General features: G+C 47.7%; 1 protein-coding gene across 3 annotated transcripts in view; it reads right to left on the minus strand.

Moving 5' to 3' along the window:
- Nucleotides 1-21526, minus strand: part of Mpp2 (membrane palmitoylated protein 2) — a 32049-nt gene that overhangs the window by 1678 nt on the left and 8845 nt on the right. For all 3 annotated transcript variants that reach the window (XM_041636044.1, XM_041636046.1, XM_041636045.1), the window contains exons 4-12: nt 4631-4783; nt 4348-4497; nt 3811-4038; nt 2923-3054; nt 2706-2811; nt 2555-2623; nt 2170-2331; nt 1269-1471; nt 845-973 (exon numbers count right to left, since the gene is read on the minus strand). In XM_041636044.1, the coding sequence (XP_041491978.1) occupies nt 845-973; nt 1269-1471; nt 2170-2331; nt 2555-2623; nt 2706-2811; nt 2923-3054; nt 3811-4038; nt 4348-4497; nt 4631-4783 (1332 nt within the window). The remainder of the gene's footprint in view (nt 1-844; nt 974-1268; nt 1472-2169; nt 2332-2554; nt 2624-2705; nt 2812-2922; nt 3055-3810; nt 4039-4347; nt 4498-4630; nt 4784-21526) is intronic.

Raw genomic sequence — 21526 nt, forward strand, 5'->3', positions numbered from 1 at the left:
CCAGCCGCAGTGGTACAGATGCCCTGTGCCCACAAGGCTGTGCCCCAGCAAGCCCAGATAGATGTGAAGGAGGGAGGGAGGGAGGGAGGGAGGGAGGGAGGGAGGGAGGGGAGGAGGGAGGGAGGGAAAGAGAGAGGGAGGGAAGGAAGAAGGGAGGGAGGAGCTGTTGTGATAAGCAGGTAATGGTTTGGCCACCCACAGGCCCTTCACCACAGCTCCACAAGGGAGGATTAATTTTCTCCTATTAAGAAGACAAAGCTCAGATACAGAGAGGTCACAGTGAGCCGATGGCTCAGAGATCCGCCTGACTCCAGCCAAGTTAATTCCCACCTACCCTATACCTAAGGAAGCTAAGCTGGGAAGCAGTGAAGGAACTGGACAACTGGCTTAACAAAACAGAGGGAAGCAGTGTTCCAGAGGCTCCGGCTACATTTTTGGTCAGGGCCATGGTGTACAGAGCTGGCATCAGGTCATCAGAGGATGCAAGCCCAACCCAGAGAGCCTCAGTGGAGCAGAGGAGCTGTTGTAGCAGGCATGGGACAGGAGATGGGGGCGTGGGGAGTGGGAAGCCTTCAGCTCAGAACTTGGCAAACCCTATCCATTGGGGCAATGCTGTATCAAGGTCCAGAAGCCTCCCCTGGCCATCTCTGTCCCACAAGTCTCCCACTGGCTCTCTGGAGCACGTAGTAGGCCTGGAGTCAAAGTTCTGTGTCCCTGGCTCGGTCTGAGACATTGGGCACTGTGTTTCTCTCTCATCCTTTCCTCTCTTCAGAGGCACAAATTACAAAGGTACAAAGTCCGACTGCTCTGGCTTCCACCACCCCAGGCGGTCAGAGCCCCTCACCGTCAGCTGTTTCGTGGACACGCCGCTCTCCAGCGCAGCCCGGTTCATGGCTCGAAGGGTCTCAAAGTCAGGGGCCTCAATGAATACCACATAAGGGACAAACTCAGCTGTCCTCAGGACCTTCACCGCCTGCAGGCAAAGAAGAGGTGGGAGCCACATCTTCACATGTGTGAGTGACAGGGTGGGCACCTGAGAGTGGATGTTTGGGGTGCCTGGGGTTCTGGGACCTGGGTCCTGAGAAAGACAAGTAGCTGGAGACGAACTGAAGGAGGCTGGGGGAAGAATCCAGGAAGTCGGCAAAGACCAGATGCCTAGCCATAGTCGAGGGGAACATGAGCACTATGAGCCATACAGGGGTTGCTGAGGGGAGCAGGGTGTGGGCAGAGGACACTGACGGACATGAACGGGAAGAGCTAGACAGTACCTGGGGGTTGACGTCCAGCACGCACACCTTGCCGGAGGCAACCACGCCACGGATGGAGTCGATACGCGTGCCGTACAGGTTGCCCTCATACTCGCCATGTTCCAGGTAGCGTCCAGCACGGATGTCGGCCTCCATCTCCCCGCGAGACACAAAGCTGTAGCCTTGCCCTTCCCTTTCCGAGTCCTTGGGCCTCCGGGATGTGTCTGGAGAGGAAGCATGGCCGATGGGTGAGTCAAGTCACCCCACCTCAAAAAATGCACATGTGGTTTCCATGTGGGTTGCATGATCTCTGAACTCATGTCTTCACACACACCGACCCTCACCCTCAGCACTGACATGCATGTGCACACACAGATACACAGACACACGCAAGACACTTGTCCGGGAGGACTTTCAGAAAACAACTTGCCCCATCTCATGCACACTGATGGTAGCATAGGCTCAGGAAGGCGACGAACGTGTATATATATATATGGCAAGGGTCAAGAAGTCTGTGCTTAATATTCTTGTTCCTGCCTCCAGGAACCGCCACCACCCACCTTCACCTCCTGCTGACCCATCCCTTAGATTAGAAGCCCTGTCTACCATATGGCCACACGCAGTTCAACCCTCTTTCGCCAGATCCCAAGGTAGACACCTTTTTTCCTGACCCTTTTTGCAAGCAAAACTTGAGGAAAGAAATCCTGAAATAAAGCCAGACCCTTCGCCCAATCCCGAGCCTGCAGTTCCCATCATCCACCCACAGAGGGCGCACACCACACAGCGCTCACCCAAAGGAACCACCTGACCTGATGCCCCTGAAGGTGCTCACTCAGTGCTGTTCTGCACCCCTCTACCACCATTCCTCCTTTCTCCTTTCCCCACCACCCCCCGCACCTCCCGCTTCATGGCCCCCACTCACAGGGCACTGTGGTGCCATAGCGGTCTGGATCCCACAGAATGAGTTTGTTTTTCAGGCTGCGTCGGCCCACACCCTGAGCGCCAATCAGCACCAGGGTTTTCCGGCGGAATGGGGGCATGCGGGCCACCTCCTCGTAAATGAGCAGCTCGTGGCGGTCAAACTCTGGGCACAGAGAGATGGTACTGCTCAGCAGGCTGCCCCATGGGGGAGGGAAGGGGCTCTCAGGATGCGTCGAGAGTAAAAGTGCTTGAGGCCTGGGAAACGGAGGACTCGGGCAGGCCTAGGAAGGAGGCTGGCAGCATCTGAGCAGAGTTGACCCCCAAGGTTACTTGTGAGGAAGAGAGATATGGCATATTGGACAACTGGGACAGGAATTAGCACCCACCTGCATTCTTGGTTGTCAAATACATCATTCGCTTCTTCTTCTTTCCCGAAAGGCTGCCACACAGGGTCCCTGGCCACAAGGAAACAAATGAGTAAAAACCGGGTGATTCCAAGTCTTATATTGGGACTTGAGACGGGGGCGGGGCGCCTACCTGAAGTCGGGGTCAGTTCCAGGTCCCGCTTGACAAACGCTTTCCGCTTCTCCTCCAACAACTGGCTGGGGATGAGCCCAGCACTGCCCCCTTCTACATGGCACGCCTGAAATGGCACATGCCAAAGACCTACCTGGGTAAGAGGACCCTTCACCGTGCCCCCTCCTTCTGCCCTGTTACTGTACTTGGAGGCACTGGAGGAGTGCCCAGGGCTCACCTGCCACCAATTGGCATCATCCTGGTTCACAATCTGAAGCAAGTCCCCAGCGTTGAAGCGCAGGCCTGCTTCCTTGCAGGGGATGAGACTGTCGCGGGCAGGGTCATAATCGAAGTGGCATTTAACAAATACCTGAGCACAGGGATTTTGGAGGAGTCAAGGGACCGAAGCGAGAGCGTGTCCACTGGAAGGGGGTTTGGCAGACAGTCCACCCCTCCCTGCCACTCTCCCTGTCTAAAGGAGTGATGTCCCCAGCCCTGCTTACCCTGCCTTCCTGGTACTCCCCTTGGCAATGGGAATGAAGAGATTTAGATTTAGCAATTGAGAAACTGCCCACGGATGGGTCAGGAAAAAGGAAGCAGATACCCAGGTCGGGGTCACTGGCACCTAACCCTATAGTCTTCCCTCCTCCCTTCAGGAGGGCAGAATTCAGAGAGAACAAAACCCAAAGAGGAGGTGGGGTGACAGCTTTGACAATCCACCAAGGAAGCAGCTCCCAGGGCAGGCGACAATCCCACCTTACACAGCCTGCAGGGTGAGGTCTTTGCACACACACATAGGTGCAAAGGCCACAAAGACACACTCAGGACACTCCACACAATCTCTTGCACACTCAGATAGCCTTCCTAGTCATAGAAGCTCACATAGCTCTTGCATATGTGCACGAATGCCTACATATAAGACATGTCAATGTGTGTTTATGCGCCACACTTGGAGGCTGTGTAGCTGCAATGAGTACCATCAGCCTGGAGGGCTTGCTGGCTCTTCTTCCTTAGACATACAGTTTAGGGTGGAACAGACCAAGAGACCTAGGAGCTACAGCTCAGCCAACTCTTGGGCTTTGAACTGGGGGTGCGGGGGGGGGGGGGCTCAGGGAGGCAGGCCCACCTGTCGGGGCAGGTGGGGCTCCTGGTAGCTGGGCAGGATCTTGAGGATGACACTGCCACTGGCATTACGCAGGAGCTCCTGCAGCGCCCGGGGATCGCTGCCCACTGGCTGCCCGTTCACTTCCTTGATGATGTCACCAACGTGCAGCAGGCCTTGCTGAGCCACCATGCCCCCGTGCAGAATGCGAGCAATCACCAGCTCACCGCCCTCCACTCGGAACGTCACACCCTGGAGGACGGAAGGAGCGGGTAGCAAGGCTGTCTCTGTCCAGGGTGGCCCTCCCACTCCAGTCCCCACGCTCATCCCCACTCAAAAACTTCCTATTCTAGGCTCAATCCTTCACCTATAGCCACAGCCTGGAGAGGATCCTGAGGGAGAATGTGTATATGCGTGGGCACATGCACACGTGTGTGTACGCACAATCATGTGTGGCTAAGTCTATACAGCCCTTGGATGAACCTGGGCCTAGTCCCACCTGCCCTGTCTCCTTCTTCATTGGTGACTCTCTGTCCCTTCCCCCAAGCCTCTGATCCTCACCAGATGTTCTCCAGCTGTCTTGCGGATGCCCACCATGCGCACCGCATCAGGGGGTACTGGCTGATTGCTGAACGTGGGATCTAGACCTGGGCTGGGGGGTGGGGTCTCATAGGTCTTTGAGGCCACTGAGTCATGTGTCTCCAAGAGGGACTGAAACGGGATGGGAAAAAAAGGGGGGGACAATGGGGAAATGCCCCGCAATGGCTTCCCAACCAAATTCCAACCAGGAAATTGCCGCCACCGCCACCACCATCACCACGCGCATCAGCCAGCAGCTGGGAACCTGGAAGTGGGGCTCCTGGAGGATGCGTGCCAGTTCTGCAGCGGTGCTGCTCTGCTCCGCCAGCTGCGCCAGGTCCCGAAGGATTTCCTGCACCAGCTCCAGGTTGTTATCCCGAACGGCCTCCAACTTCGTCTCCTCCAGCCGCTCGTGGGCCTGGGGTGTGGAAGCAATAGGTGAGGCCAGCCAGGCCCAGGAGTCCTGAGCAGCCAAAGAACACTCCTCTGGCTCCAAACCCCTAATCCTTAAACCCCACTGGCAACATCACTCTGGGTCTAACTTTAGTTACACAAGACACACACACACGTTCATGTGTACTTTGTTTTTCTTTATCCAGCAAATGATAATTAACTTTGTTTATATGACTCAGCAATTAAGAGCACTGGTTGGTCTTCCAGAGGATCCGGGTTCAATTTCCAACACCCACATTGTGGCTCACAACTGTCTGGAACTCCAAGATCTGACATCCTCGTACAGACACACATGCAGGCAAAACACCAATGCACATAAAATAAAAATAAATTTTTTAAAGATTCAGTTTATGGACAGGAAAATCTAAAACACAGACTTCTGATTCCATTCTCTTGACTCACACGGTCACCAAAAATCATCAAACTGTCCCCAACTCCCAAGAAATGTAAGTATATGGAGTCAACATCATGTTTAGATGAGACCTTAGACATCTTTTAGCCCAAGAGCAGAAAGCCATGGAGATAAAGTAACTTTCCCAGGGACTTGAACCTGGGTCTCCAGGCTCAGTGTGTCTTATGGGGAAGAGGCAAGAAATCAATTCACGAGACTAGCAAGATGATTTATCATATAAAGGTGCTTGTCACTCAAGCTTATAACCTGAGTCTGTTCCCTGGAACCCACATGGAGGAGGAAGGAGAGAAGTGACTTCACAGAGTTGTCCTCCAACCTTCATGTACATGCTATAACATGCATACACCCACACACATGCACACACACAAACACACACACACATCATGTTAACATCATAATACTTTTAAAAGTAAATCTCTTTAAAGAAATCAGGGGTGGGAGTGGCACGCCCCTTTAATGCCAGCACTCGGGAGGCAGAGGCAGGCAGATCAGAGTCTGAGGCCAGCCTGGTCTACAGAGTGAGTTCCACGATGTACATATTGAGTTCCAGGACAGCCAGGACCGCACAGTGAAACCCTGTCTCAAAACACACACACACACACACACACACACACACACACACACACACCAAAAAAAAGAAAGGAAGGGAGGGAGGAAGGGAGGGAGGGAGGGAGGGAGGGAGGGAGGGGAGGGAGGGAAGGAGGAAGGAAGGAAGGAAGGAAGGAAGGACAGAATCGGTGCATGGTGCCAGCAGAGAGCCTTGCATCTATTCGTTGCTTTACTGACCCTGGGGACCATAGCTAGGGGCTCTGAAATCGGGGAAAGATCCCATTCCCCCCATTCCCAGCTGACAGGAGGCCTATATTGGGTAATGAAGCAATGCCATCTGGGGATCTATACGAACGGAGTCTTTCCTGCTGCTCATCTGAAAGACAGCCACAGACTCTACATCCCAAAGTACATTAGCCTCCTCCAATCTAGAAATCACTGTGCCATTAGCACACACGAAAAGTGTAATATAGTTATGTGTGGTAATATTATCTAATAATCCAAACTCAAGGTTCCCTACTATCCCGAAAGTATCCTTTTTAATTCTATTTTTCTGATTCACCATCCTACCAAGGATCATGTACTGCTTTTGGTCATAAAGTATGTTTATTCTTCTTTAATCTAGAAAATCTCAATGTTTTTCAGACTTTTAAAGAGTCTGGGCAAAGCCTGGAGGTGGTGGTGCACGCCTTTAATCCCAGCACTCGGGAGGCAAAGGCAGGAGGATCTCTCTAAGTTGGAAGCTAGCCTGGTCTACAGAGTGAGTTCTAGGACAGCCAGGGCCACACAGGGAGACACTGTCTTTCACAGGTAGACTTGGTTAATCATTTTGGGAGGAGTTTTACCTGAGGGAGCTGTGTCTTTCCCAAGGTTTAAAGCTGTGTGTCTGTCCCGCTCCCCAGTGATCCTTCTCCAGTGGATCTGGCATCCATCCACTCACGAGCTTTGCCTGAATTTGTTATCCTACTTAAAGCTGTTCAGCAGTGAGTACCAGCCATCCCGTCCAAATTTTGATTGGCAGTCTACTGATAGAGACACCTTTCCTGGGGCTGGGGAGATAGCTCAGACCAGTGGTTCTCAGCCTTCCTAACGCTGCGACCCTTTAATACAGTTCTTCATGCCGTGGTGACCACCCCCCAACTATAAAATTTGATGTAGGTGGGTCTTCTATCTATCTGTTTCTTTCATTGGTTAATTAATAAAGAAAACTGCTTGGCCTGATAGGTCAGAACATAGGTAGGTGGGAAAGACAGAATGGAATGCTGGGAAGAAGGGGAGTGAGGCAGATGCTATAGCTCTCCTCTCCAAGATGGACACAGGTTAAGATCCTGCCTGGTAAGCCACCACCTCGTGGTGCTACACAGATTATTAGAAATGGGTTAATCAAGATGTGAGAATTATCCAGTAAGAGGCTACAGATAACGGGCCAAGCAGCGTTTAAATGGAAACAATTTGTGTGTTGTTATTTTGGGTATAAAGCTAGCCATGCGGGAGATGGGCAGGAACGCAGCCCTCTGCTCCTACTACAAAATTACTTTTGTTGCTACTTCATAACTGTAACTTTGCTACCGTTATGAATCGTAGTGTAAATATTTTTGGAGATAGAGGGTTGTCAAACCCTGTCATGGCCCACAGGCTCCGACTAAACCACTCCTCACGCAAGTGTAAGGACTGGATCCAGATCCCCAGAACCCACGTGAATGCCGAGCTGACGGCAGATAGCCTGTCATCCCAGCCATGAAAGAGAAGACAGGAGAATCCTCAGAACAAGCTGGCCAGACACGTCAGTGAGTTCTAAGTTTCCTTGAGAGACCCTGCCTCAATGACGCTGATGGAAGAGCAACTGCGGATGATTCCCGACCTCAAACTCGGGCTTCCACACACATGCGCATGTATGCCTACTCACACACATGTGTCAAAAGACATGTTAACCATGCATGCACACGCTCAGAAGAAAACAGGCATTTTCCGCCTCTCCTGTCTCCCTCCCTCCAATCCTTCCTCCTCCTTTCTCTGGGCATTGCTATGAACATTTTTTTTTCTTTTTGGTCTATTGACACTTTTGTTTAAATACAGCCCTTCCCTTCTCACGTGCCTACATGGTGTCTTAAACAGTTTTGTTTGTTTTCTGTTTTGGCGTTTTGAGATAGGGTTTCTCTGTGTAACAGTTCTAGCTATCCAGGAACTCACTTTGTAGACCAGGCAGGCCTCGAACTCACAGAGATTCACCTGCCTCTGCCTCCTGAGTGCTGGAATTAAAGGTGTGTGCCACCACTGCCTGGCTAACAGTTTTTATTCTATTGTGGCTGAGTTAAAGAGTTGTGACAAAGAGTATACAGCCTGAAGATGTAAAATGTTTACTATCTCTATACCTTAGCGGAAAATTTAAATGGTTTTTTAAAGTGTTTTATTATTATATGTGTGTATATAGATTATATGTAATGGGCTGCAGTATGGCATTCTATACATTTTTTTTCCTATTTTATAGGTATGTTTTGCCAGCATGTGAGGCTGTGCACCACGTGAAAACGGTGCCTCAGTAGGTCAGAAGAGAGCTTGGATCAGTTGTGAGCTGCCATGTGGGTGCTGGGAATTGAACCTGGGTCCTCGAGAAGAGCAGCCAGTCCTCTGACCTCTTGAGCCAGCTCTCCAATCCTACATTATATATTTTGATTACGTTCACCCCGTGCTACCCCGTCCCCTCCTCCCACGGATCTCTTCCTCTTCATGACTACTTCCCCTCTACTTCCACTGATTGTTTAATGAGTCAGTGAGCTGCATCAGGACCGGATAGAGGCTCACAGGTGAGAGGTCATTTACAGAAGCATGGGCACCTTCCCCGTGCCTACCACTGAAGAAAATCCCCCTTACCAATCATCACTGCCTATAAAACCCTCTTCCACACCACACTCGCTTTTTAATCAGTGTTTTTATCTATGGCCATCAGTGTCTCTTCTGTTTGTTTTGGGTTTGGTTTTAGTTTTTGGCTTATTGTTTTTTTAGAAGGGGCCTTGCTATGTATCCCAGGCTGTTCTCAAATTCCAATATTCCTGCCTCGGCCTCCCAAGGGCAGAATTACAGGTGCATGCATCTATTCCCCCTTAACTCTAGGCTAGGTTTTCTTCCATTTAATTTTTAATTTGTGCATTGATATAGCTCATATTTCAAACCTACACTAAAAAGTAAGCTGAAAGTCTCAGTTCATCCCTTCCTCACTCCCATACTCTATCCATACACACACCCAGAAGGAATTATTTCATCAGTTTAGGGATTATGCCGTTTCCACGAGACTAAAATGTTTGTTTATCTCTCCTTTGTTGTGGGATAATCTTTTTTGTACTCTGCATGAAGATATGTCTGTGTTTTGCCTCACCTGCCTAAGGCACCTGATTGGTTTAATAAAGAGCTGAATGGCCAATAGACAGGCAAGAAAGAATAGAGGAAACTTCCAGGCACAGAAAAGAACTCTGGGTTAGAATCAGACACAGGAGACACCAGCGAGACGGGGAGGGATTGGACATACAGAATGGAGGAGAGGAAAAAAGTCATGTGGCAGAACATAAGTTAATAGAAACACATCAATTTAAGTTATAAGAGTTAATTGAGAACAAGCTTAAGCTAAAGGCCAAGATTTCATAAGTCTCCATGTCATTATTTGGGGGCTGGGGGTCCAAAGAAAGTACGACAAGAAAGATTTAATACACTCCTTTTTATTTTATTTGTTTTTGGTTTTTCGAGACAGGGTTTCTCTGTGTAGCCCTGACTGTTCTGGAACTCACTCTGTAGACCAGGCTGGCCTCAAACTCAGAGAGATCTGCCTGCCTCTGCCTCTGAAGTGCTGAGATTAAAGGCATTGCACTACCGCTACCTGGTATATTTCTCTTTTCTTTTTTTGTTTGGTATTTTTATTTTTAGATTTTAGTCATTTTTAACTTATGTGTATGGGTGTTTTGCCTATATGTATGTCTGTGCACCACGTACATGCAGTGCCCATAGAGACCAGAAGAGGGCATCAGATCCCCTGGAACTGCAGTTACAGATGGTTGTGAGCTGCCATGTATGTGCAGTGCTTGAATCAAATCTGGGTCCTCTAGAAGAACAGTCAGTGCTCTTCACTTCTGAGCCATCTCTCCAGTCCTATTCGTTCGGGGGGTTTTGTTTTTTTTTTTTTCGTTTGTTTTTTTTTTTTTTTTTTTGAGACATGATCTTACTATGTAACCAAGGCTGGCCCAAACTTGTTATATGAACTCCCAGAGATCCTCCTGCCTCTGCCTAGGTGCTAGGATTAAAGACATGCACCACCACACCCAGCTGTTCTCTTGAGTTGCCAGCCTAACAGTTCTCTCCAGATACCACCCCACACCACACATGGAGATTCCCTGCTATTGCTCTTACGTTTTTAATGACTGAAAGACTCTACTGCACGCCGAGCGTCCTATAACTTACTCACCCAGTCTCTGAATATTCAGCTTGTTTCTAACATTTTGCTATTGCAAGAAGACAGGGAAATAACCGTGACACAATGCTCTCTATCTGCAGAGATCCTGCAGACATTGCTAGAAGTCTGGCTGGGTCAAGCAGATGCCTCAGATACTGTGGGGCTGCGGCCAACTTCCTTTACCTCCAGCATCGCATGTGAAATGTCTCCGCAGTTCCTCCCAGTACTAATCAAATTTCTGAATGCCTGCCAGTCACTCCGATGAGAAATGATCTGTCAGTGGAACTTCATTTGCATTTTGCTTATCATGGGTGCAGCCAAGCATCGCTTCGTATGTTTAAAGACCATCTGGGTATCTACTTGTGTGAACTGTCTGTTCATGTCTTTTGCCAATTTTTCTATTTGGTTTTTTTTTTCCCTTTCCCCATTTTTAAATGTTCTCTCTATATTGAGAAGATTAGCCCTTTATTTATGACATCTTTTGCAAATCATTTCCTCTAGCTTGTCATTTACCTTTGGATTCTGCTTATGGTAGTTTTTGCTTTGCAAAAAAATTTATTTAATATGGCTGAATGTATTCCTCTTTCATGCATCTGAATTTTGAGATTGGGAGGGGTGACTCCCATATACAGATCTTCTAAGATGCATAGTTTCATATTTAGGTCTCTGGTCTGCTTGGAGTTTATTCTGATACATGGCATGAACTGTGGATCTACCTTGATATCTTCAAAAATGAATGCCACGATGCCCCAGTGCTGCTTATTCAAACTGCACAATAGGAGGCTGGGAGGCAGCTGTCAGTAAAGCGCTTCTGTTTTGCAAGTATGAGGACCTGAAGTCAGATGCCCAAGACAAACATGAAAAAGAAAAAATGAAAGTGGGGTGTGTGCCTGTGATACCAGCAGGTGGGGTGGGGATGAGATGGGGAGGTAACAGGCGGATACATAGTTTCCTACAGCTCACTGACTATGCAGCCTGGCCAAACTGATGAGCTATTATATGTGAAAGACCCTGTCTAAAATAACCATGGGCCAGAGAGACAGCTCTCGCAGAGGACCCAGGTTTGGTTCCCAGCATCTACATGGTGGTTCATGACAGATTCTAGATCCAGTTTCACGAAGTTCAGTGCTTTCTTCTTCTAGCTCCTTGGGCACCAAGTGTGAACATGATGCATGTACATATATGCAGGTGGCACACGCCTTTAGTCCCAGTGCTTGGAAGACAGAGGCAGGCGATCTCTACGTGTTCAAGGCCAGCCTGGTCTATATAGCTAGTCCTAGGACAGCCAAGTCTACACAAAGAAACCCTGTCTCAAAAACAACAACAACAAAAGTATATACACAGAGAGACAGAATAATACACACATAACACATAAAGGGGAAAAGAAGGGGAGAGGTGGGGAGGGGAGGGAAGGGAGGGAGAGAATCCTTATCTTTGATAAGCACACTAAAATGCCTAGAGATAGATAAAGTTGATTACATCTGAGATTTGCTTTAGCAGAGAGCGAAGCAGAAGGAGGCGTGGCTGAAGCAAGATTGTAAATTACCATTGGTTGAAGAGGGAAGGGTGATGAACGACGGCTCTGGGCACATTTTTTTTTTAATTCCACAATGTTTTCTAAGCCCACAAGACAGGGGAAGTTTTGTTTGGTTGTTTTGGGGGTGAGGTTCCCAATATGTTGCTGTGCTGGTCTCAAACTCTCAGCTTCCTACGCCCCTCCCACCTCGGCTCCCTAAATCCTGGGATTACAGGCATGCATGAAGCAGTCACCAAACCCAGCTTCATACAGGGAGAGTTTAATTTTCTTATTACATTTGCTTATTTTATTATGTTTTACTTATTGAGGGAAGCCTGCCACAGAGCGCATGCCGAGACCAGGGGACAATTTTCTGGAGTCAGTCCTCTGAAAAGAGACCTTAATAACATTTCATAGACAGACACGATGTCTGCATACAGCAGGTCCTTAATAACATTTCACAGACAGACACGATGTCTGCATACAGCAGGTCCTTAATAACATTTCATAGACAGACACGATGTCTGCATACAGCAGGTCCTTAATAACATTTCATAGACAGACACGATGTCTGCATACAGCATGCCCTTAATAACATTTCACAGACAGACACGATGTCTGCATACAGCAGGTCCTTAATAACATTTCATAGACAGACCCGATGTCTGCATACAGCAGGTCCTTAACATTTCATAGACAGACCTGATGTCTACATACAGCAGGTCCTTAATAACATTTCACAGACAGACCCGATGTCTGCATACAGCAGGTCCTTCCCCCTTTGTCTTTCCCAGACAGGACAGGGAACAGCACCCGACGTGACCACTAGACTGTCCATTTTCCTCTCGGCTTGCCAATGTTCCTGTTAAGGGGGAACAGGTCATTGATGGGACACAAGGGTCCCATACCGGGACAGAAACAAGCCTGGGAAACCCCAGAGCACAGTGAGAGAGAGCTTGCCTGGAGCCTGAGAGAGAGAGAAACTGCACTAGCTCTGGGTCACTTCTGTGCCCAAGGCTAACGCTGGGACTCTGAGTCGCAAGAGGAACAAAGTCACAGGGCACCAGGAAAGTGACCACCGCAGGCCAGCACAACTCTGGCCCAGGAAAGTGACCACTGCAGGCCAGCGCAGCTCTGGCCCAGGAAAGTGAACACCGCAGGCCAGTGTGGTGGCTAAGAGGATCCAGCTCCGACCGAAGTATCTGACTTGGGCTCCTGAGAAGTTGCTCCTTTGTTATCCTTAGTGTATAGGAAGGCAACTGATTTTTTTGGAGTTGATCTTGTATCCTGCCACATTACTAAAGGTGTTTATCAGCTGTAGGAGTTCTTTGGTAGAATTTTTGGGGTCGCTTATGTATACTATCATATCATCTGCAAATAACGAAAGCTTAACTTCTTCCTTTCCAATACGAATCCCCTTGATCTCCTTATGTTGTCTTATTGCTATTGCTAGAACTTCAAGCACTATATTGAAGAGGTATGGAGAGAGTGGACAGCCTTGTCGTGTTCCTGATTTTAGTGGGATGGCTTTGAGTTTTTCTCCGTTTAATTTAATGTTAGCTGTCAGCTTGCTGTAAATAGCTTTTATTATATTTAGGTAGGACCCTTGTATCCCTATTCTCTCCAAGACCTTTATCATAAAGGGGTGTTGAATTTTGTCGAATGCTTTTTCAGCATCTAATGAAATGATCATATGGTTTTTTTCTTTCAGTTTATTTATATGGTGGATTACATTGATAGAGTTGCGTATGTTGAACCAGCCCTGCATCTCTGGGATGAAGCCTACTTGATCATAATGGATAATTTTTCTAATGTGTTCTTGGATTCGGTTTGCCAGTATTTTATTGAGAATTTTTGCGTCGATATTCATAGGGAAATCAGAGAAGCATCACCTTTCACGATAGCCACAAATAGCATAAAATATCTTGGGGTAACTCTGACCAAGGAAGTGAAAGATCTATTTGACAAGAACTATAAGGCATTGAAGAAAGAAAGTGAAGAGGACACCAGAAAATGGAAGGACCTCCCTTGCTCTTGGATTGGGAGGATCAACATAGTAAAAATGGCAATTTCTACCAAAAGCAATCTATAGATTCAATGCAATCCCCATCAAAATCCCATCAAAATTCTTCACAGATCTGGAGAAGACAATAATCAACTTTATATGGAAAAACAAAAAACCCAGGATAGCCAAAACAATCTTATACAATAAAGGATTGTCTGGAGGCATTACCATCCCTGACTTCAAACTCTATTACAGAGCTACAGTATTGAAAACAGCTTGGTATTGGCATAAAAACAGAGAAGTCGACCAATGGAATCGAATAGAAGACCCTGACTTTAACCCACAAACCTATGAACACCTGATTTTCGATAAAGGAGCTAAAAGTATACAATGGAAAAAAGAGAGCATCTTCAACAAATTGTGCTGGCAAAACTGGATGTCAATCTGTAGAAGAATGAAAATAGATCCATATCTATCACCATGCACAAAACTCAAGTCCAAATGGATTAAAGACCTCAATATCAGTCCGAACACACTGAACCTGATAGAAGAGAAAGTGGGAAGTACTCTACAGCACATGGGCACAGGAGACCACTTCCTACGTATAACCCCAGCAGCACAGACACTAAGGGCATCATTGAATAAATGGGACCTCCTGAGACTGAGAAGCTTCTGTAAAGCAAAGGACACTGTCACTAAGACAAAAAGGCAACCCACTTACTGGGAGAAGATCTTCACCAACCCCGCAACTGACAAAGGTTTGATCTCCAAAATATATAAAGAACTCAAGAAACTAGACCGTAGAAGGCTAATCAACCCAATTATAAAATGGGGCACTGAGCTGAACAGAGAATTCTCAACAGAAGAAGTTCAAATGGCCAAAAGACACTTAAGGTCATGCTCAACTTCCTTAGCGATCAGGGAAATGCAAGTCAAGACAACTTTAAGATACCATCTTACACCTGTCAGAATGGCTAAAATAAAAAACACCAATGATAGCCTTTGCTGGAGAGGTTGTGGAGAAAGGGGTACACTCACCCACTGCTGGTGGGAATGCAAACTTGTGCAACCACTCTGGAAAGCAGTGTGGCGGTTTCTCAGGAAATTCGGGATCAACCTACCCCTGGATCCAGCAATACCACTCTTGGGAATATACCCAAGAGAGGCCCTATCATACAACAAAAGTATATGCTCAACTATGTTCATAGCAGCATTGTTTGTAATAGCCAGAACCTGGAAACAACCTAGATGCCCTTCAACGGAAGAATGGATGAAGAAAGTATGGAATATATACATATTAGAGTATTACTCAGCAGTAAAAAACAAGGACTTCTTGAATTTTGCATACAAATGGATGGAAATAGAAAACACTATCCTGAGTGAGGTAAGCCAGACCCAAAAAAAGGAACATGGGATGTACTCACTCATATTTGGTTTCTAGCCATAAATAAAGGACATTGAGCTTATAATTCATGTTCCTAGAGAAGCTAAATAAGAAGGTGAATCCAAAGACAAACACATAGGCATCCTCCTGAATATTAACCTTCATCAGGCGATGAAAGGAGACAAAGACAGAGACCCACATTGGAGCACCGGACAGAAATCTCAAGGTCCAAATCAGGAGCAAAAGGAGAGGGAGCACGAGCAAGGAACTCAGGACCGCGAGGGGTGCACCCACACACTGAGACAATGGGGATGTTCTATCGGGAACTCACCAAGGCCAGCTGGCCTGGGTCTGAAAAAGCATGGGATAAATCCAGACTAGCTGAACATAATGGACAATGAGGAATACTGAGAACTCAAGAACAATCGCAGTGGGTTTTTAATCCTACTGCACATACTGGCTTTCGGGGAGCCTAGGCAGTTTGGATGCTCACCTTACTAGACCTGGATAGAGGTGGGCGGTCCTTGGGCTTCCCACAGGTCAGGGAACCCTGATTGCTCGTTGAGCAGATGAGGGGGGGGGGGAATGGGAGGCGGTGGCGGGGAGGAGGCAGAAATCCTTAATAAATAAATAAATTTTAAAAAAAAAAGAAGTTGCTCCTTTGGGTTTTAGCATCTTCTGCTACATGGATAGATCAGGACAAGCCAAGCAGGCTAAAGAGACTAACCTGACCAGCAAAGGAGTCAGGCACCTCCCAGCAACTCCCCTTGGACATAATGACAATGATAGCTAATCTTGGCTGGCAACTTGACTACATCAAGAACAAATCAAAATTAAGTAGTGGGGCATGGCTGTGAGGGATTTTCTTAATTATATCATTTGAGGTGGGAAGGCCCACTCTAAATCTGGACCACACCTCCTGGTGGCAGCCCATGGAAAAGGATGCGGGAGAAAGAAGCCTTCACCTTTTTGTCTCCTTGCCCTCACTCTTGCTGGCAGGTCCATGCACTCTGTTGCTGAGGCATTCCCTCGCTGGTGTTAGACTCTGCTTCTCCAGGACCCCCACGCAGACCCACGGCCAGCAGCGCTCTAGGAGTTCCCGAGGACTCCAGCACCAAACTGCAAGGACTGGAGAGCCAGTCTCATGGACTGAACTATGGGATTCTTTAGCTTTCCCTCAGGAGACAGCCATTGTAAGACCTTCTAATAAATCCCGTGTGTGTGTGTGTGTTATTTATATATTCATTCTACCAGTTTGGCAGTTTTGTTCCTGAGAACTCTGACTACCACAGTGACCTCTGACCCAGAGAAAACTCTGAATATGGACCCATTAAATATAGAGCTAACATTTCGGAGGGTTGAAAAACATCTGCCTCACCAGGGCTGAACTCTCTCAGCCTCCATGACAACTGCCAACCTCTGGGGGCCTTAGGAACTCAAGAGTTGGCTCACAATGCTAAGTTCATGATGTGCTTTCATGATGGGTTTATGTCCAGTGACTTGGGAGTTATTGGACGATATTCTTGATCTAACCACAGGTCCCACCCACCACATATCCATTGCCTGCATTCATGATTCCCTGGCTGTTTACCTCTCTGTATGGATTTTACACAGTCCTAAAGGGAATATAATTTGTAGCTATTTTTATCTTTAAAAAAAAAAGAGAGTCGAGCTAAAATCCTAAATATGTAAAATCCTAGGTGCCTAGTTTGGGGTTTTGTTTTATTTTGTTTACAATTTATTATGAAAATTTACTTACTGAGTGAAAATCTATTTTATCTACTACTTTTTGTTAATTTTACTAGGAGTGATTTTTAAACTTACTGTGTATTAGCATTTGCCTTCACGTATGTATGTGTACCATGTTTGTGCCTTGTGCCTGAGACGGCAGATTAAAGTTTTAGGTAGCCTGGAACTGGAGTCGTATGGATTCTAGGAACCAAACCAGGGACCTCTGCAAGAGTGGCAGGTGCTCTTAACTGCTGAGCCCTCTCTCCAGCCCCCAAGAGATTTTTTTTTCTTATTTTCTGTAGACGTAATTGACGTAAACACAATTATTAGAGGCGCTGGGCCCAGGAGAGTAATTTGAATGTCCATGGTGACCACGTGTATCCGTTTTGATCTCAAACCATCCTCAACATGGCCTGTGGTGTAGCTCGGCTGGTAGAGTGCTGACCTGGCATGAAGGAAGTTGTGGGGATCCCCAGCATATGGTAACCAAGCACAGCTGTGTATACCCCTAATCCCAGCACTGGGAAGGCTGAAGCAGGAACTCAAAGTCAGCCTCAGCTACATAGTGAGGTCAAGGCCAGTCGAGGCTACAGGAAGCTTTATGACTCACATACCCCTCCCCCCCAATGCAGGGGCCAGGAACTGGGGCCAGGGACATGGTCAGTTGACAGTAGAGGAAATACTAGTAGCCTGGTTCTGCCAACTCCTGAGCCAGAGCCAACAGCAGGCTTCAACCGTAGAGCCTCCACAGGCATCTCTCTGCAAAACTCCTTCACCCTCTGGTTCCCAGAGTTCCGATCCTGGCAGAGAACAGAACTCTCCCTTGACCTCTGGCTCATAATTAAACTCAAGAACTGAAGCAGGTGCCAGAGAGCAGTGTTCCAGAACTCTCTCATCAGGGTTGAGCAGCAGTGATTTACTTTGGCTACTGGGACATCAGCAGAGGCTTGGCAGGGTCTGTGACCTGGAATTTGTTCTCCCTGGACAGAGAAAGCACCATGTGGGGAAGACAGGGCCACCTTCCTACAGGCTAAGAAACTATATGGAGAGAGACCCCGTCACCTCAGGCATTGCAGCCTTCTGAGCTGAGACAGCAGTCGTGGGCAAGGTCATCTTAGACCACCCAGCTCACCCAGGTGAGCAAGCCCAGCCCAGAGAAGCCACCCAATCTGCCTACAAAACCACAAGAACTAAAGCACAGCACGTCGGGGAGTCTGGGGTGTAGCGAAAGCTCACTGGTTTAGGGAATTCCCCGCTGCCACACCTTCCCCTTACCACACACACCCTTGTCAAGGCGCCAATCTCATTGGCTTCCCTGTCCCCTCATTGTTCTAGAGCCCTGGCTTGCTCGGCCAGCTCATCCCAGGCAGCCTAACCACAGGACAAAGCCTTCTGAGGAATTCAGGCTGATGGAAGACTATACCACAGGGACACGGCCACATCCATGGCCACCACTACATCCGTTTGACTCTCTTACCAGACAGGTGTGCCTCTCCTCACTTCTCAGAAGAAACAACTGATACCCACAGATCAACAGACTACGGCCCCACAGGGTCTGAACCTGAAATGCGCCCCCATGGGTTCATGTTTTTGAAAGCTTATTCCCTAGCTGGTAGCACTGCTTAAGAGGGCTGTGGAGCCATTAGGAGGTTCCTTTAGATCTACCTATCTGGCAGAAAGAAGTCACTAGGAACAGTCCAATAAAGTGACAGCCCCGCCCGTAGTTCTAGCTGTTCCCTGGTTCCTGGTCCACAGTGACGTGCTGAGTCTCCATCGCATGCTCTTACTCCCAGGAACCCTGCCAGGACAGACTGCCCTGAAACCGTGAGTCAGAATAAGGGACACCCCAAGTGTCAGTCAGGGGGGTCTCTGACTTCAGCCATGGCTCTTTGCCCTTCATCATGTGGCCTAGTTCAAATATGGTCTTCCCATGCTTTCCTGCAGGCAGGCGAGCCTGCTGTTAGCAACTTAACCGGTTCCTAAATGCCACTCGCCTTGGACTGTTCACCTTGGTATTAGCTGCCTCTGAAGCACCTGTTGCTGGATCCATGTCAGCCCTCCCAGATGCCAGGCACCTGCTATCTACAGCTAACCCTTGGACTTGGGAGCTGCCTGCCATGCTCGCCCTCAGAATCTTTAATTCCCTGGGTTTGCTTCCTCAGGCATCCCATTCTTGGCCCTAGCTCTACCCATCCCAGGACACCCCCCCACATGCCTTTCATATTCTCAGAGACAAAAGTCAAGCCCAACTCCTCAAAGGCCAAAGGAAGGAGGTAGGTTACTAACGACTACAAAGAGTTTAACCCGAATCCCTTGAGGGCTCTGAGGTACCAAGATTTTGCAGCTGGATCTTTTTTTTTTTTTTTTTTCATTTTTCAAGACAGAGTTTCTCTGTAGCTTTGGAGCCTGTCCTGGAACTAGCTCTTGTAGACCAGGCTGGCCTCGAACTCACAAAGATCTGCCTGCCTCTGCTTCCTGAGCGCTGGGATTAAAGGTGTACACCACCACCGCCTGGCTGCAGCTGGATCTTTAATCATGCTGGGAATCCAGGAGACAGCTGTTGAATAGATGATCGAAAGAATGAATGAATGAATGATGAATGAGGGAATGAATGAGTGAGGGAATGAATGGGTGACAGAACCAGCAATCCCTCTCTGAAAATCTGTCAAGTGCTTGGGCAAGGCCATCAGGGAGTGAGTGTTACTGAGGGAAGTCACTCTGAAGGAAGCTGGATACCACCCAGCCCTGACCCTGTGACCCACAGATGTGGCCTAACCCATACAACCCTGAATCCAGCTTTGGAAGGTTACAGATGTTGAGGCTCAAAAATTCATGCATTCAGCACTTCCATTGCCAGGTCCACCCCAGAGAAATCCTCACATTGTGCATAAACACAAGGATATAAGGACATTTTCATCAGTGCTGTCCTTTTCAGGGAAAAATCTGCACCACCACCCTCATCTCCCAGAAGGGAGACACCAGACTCGGCGCTCGACACATGTCACAATTGGAACACAATAGTTCAATGAATCTCACCATCTTTACCTATACTTAGATCAAGAACTTTGCTCCCTACATAAACTAGAAATCTCAAAGACAGAAGCAGATTATACTATCATTCCATTTATGGGCAATTTAAAGGCATGGATAACAAGGGCATATTATTAGTGGTTAAACCCATATATAGATAAGGATAGCAAGCATTCTGGGAAATGACATCACCAGTGTTTACCCTTGGGAAGGGACAGCAGTAGAAATGAGGAAGGGGGGGGAGTGGATTTAACAAACAACATTTGTATTTCTTCAGCAGAACGAGTAAAAGTTGGAGAGAGGGCTCGGCAGTTAAGAGCACTTCTTGCTTCTGCTGAGGGACCCAAGTTCGGTTCCCAGCACCTACATCAAATGATTCACAACCCCTGCAACTTCAGCACCAGGCAAGCTAATGCCCTCTTCTGGCTTCTGGAGATACCCATGCACAAACATACATACACATAAAGAAATGCATGTATTTTTAAAGGGCTTTAAAAAGAAAGCCAAAAATAACAGTCTCAGTATTAATATTACAGAGATGGGTATTGGGGGAGTGGTTACATTGGTTTTTCTCAGTCTTTTCTATTTATCCACTCAAAAAATATTCAGTAAAAGCCAATTATGTGCCAAACACTGTTTCAGGCTCTGAAGACACGGCGGTCATCCAGACAGACAAACCTTCCTGCCTGCCTGGAGCACAAGTGCTCAACATTTGAACACAAATAATTCCCCCTCATCGTCTAAGAGACAGGGTCTCACTGTGTTGCCCAGACTTGCCCTGCACGGGGCTCAAGCAATCCTCCTGCCTCAGTCTCCACAGTAGCTAGCACCACAGGCACGTGTGAGTTTTTGCTTTAAATTTTTTTTTAAGAAAAGTTATCTTCAATGACCACAGAATGCAAAAAGCAACCTCCCTTTCTCTTGTAGCCTCCAATCATCTTTTCTCTTCCTCAGAATTTCTCAGACTTTTTAATCATCTGCTCTTTTCTGTGTTTTGATTGTTTTTGTTCGCTTTGAATGTTTACTTTTTGTGGTTTCTGGATTCAGCATTTCCTGGAAGCCCAGAGGGACCTCAAACTCTCTGAGGCTGACCTTCAACTCCCTTGCTTCTCGCGCCTCTACATCCCAAGTGCTGGGATTAAACAAATAAATCATTATGCTGGGTTCTTGTGGGTTTTTTTTACAGGGCTTTACTATGTTGCCCAAGCTACCAAACACATAGGTCTCCTGCCTCCGCTTCCCGTGTACATGGGCATTAACGTATGCCAGATGTGTCCCTTCCTCCAGCAGGACCTAATACACACCACATAAACATATGCACACATGTGCACACACACATACACATATGCACACATGTGCACACAAAGAAAAGACAAAAGAAACCCTACCGCCCTCTATACTGCCTCTCTGTCCTATAATCCCTCCCCATCATTCATTTCTGAAGGCCCAGCTGACTGCCTGAGTCTCATTCCCACATCACCTGCCATTGGCTCTGATTCCCAGGTGCATGTAGCCACACCCGCCTCACTACAGCTTTTTCCCTCCAGGATCTCTTTAATGCCCCTGAACAACAGACTTATCTGTAGCAGCCACACCGTGTATGGTCATGCCATCCCCCCAGAATGTCCTCCTTGGAAATATTC

Source organism: Microtus oregoni, unplaced genomic scaffold (assembly GCF_018167655.1).
Source record: "Microtus oregoni isolate MIOR12 unplaced genomic scaffold, Mior012 000048F_ref0000485, whole genome shotgun sequence".
In the NCBI taxonomy this organism is placed as follows: domain Eukaryota; kingdom Metazoa; phylum Chordata; class Mammalia; order Rodentia; family Cricetidae; genus Microtus; species Microtus oregoni.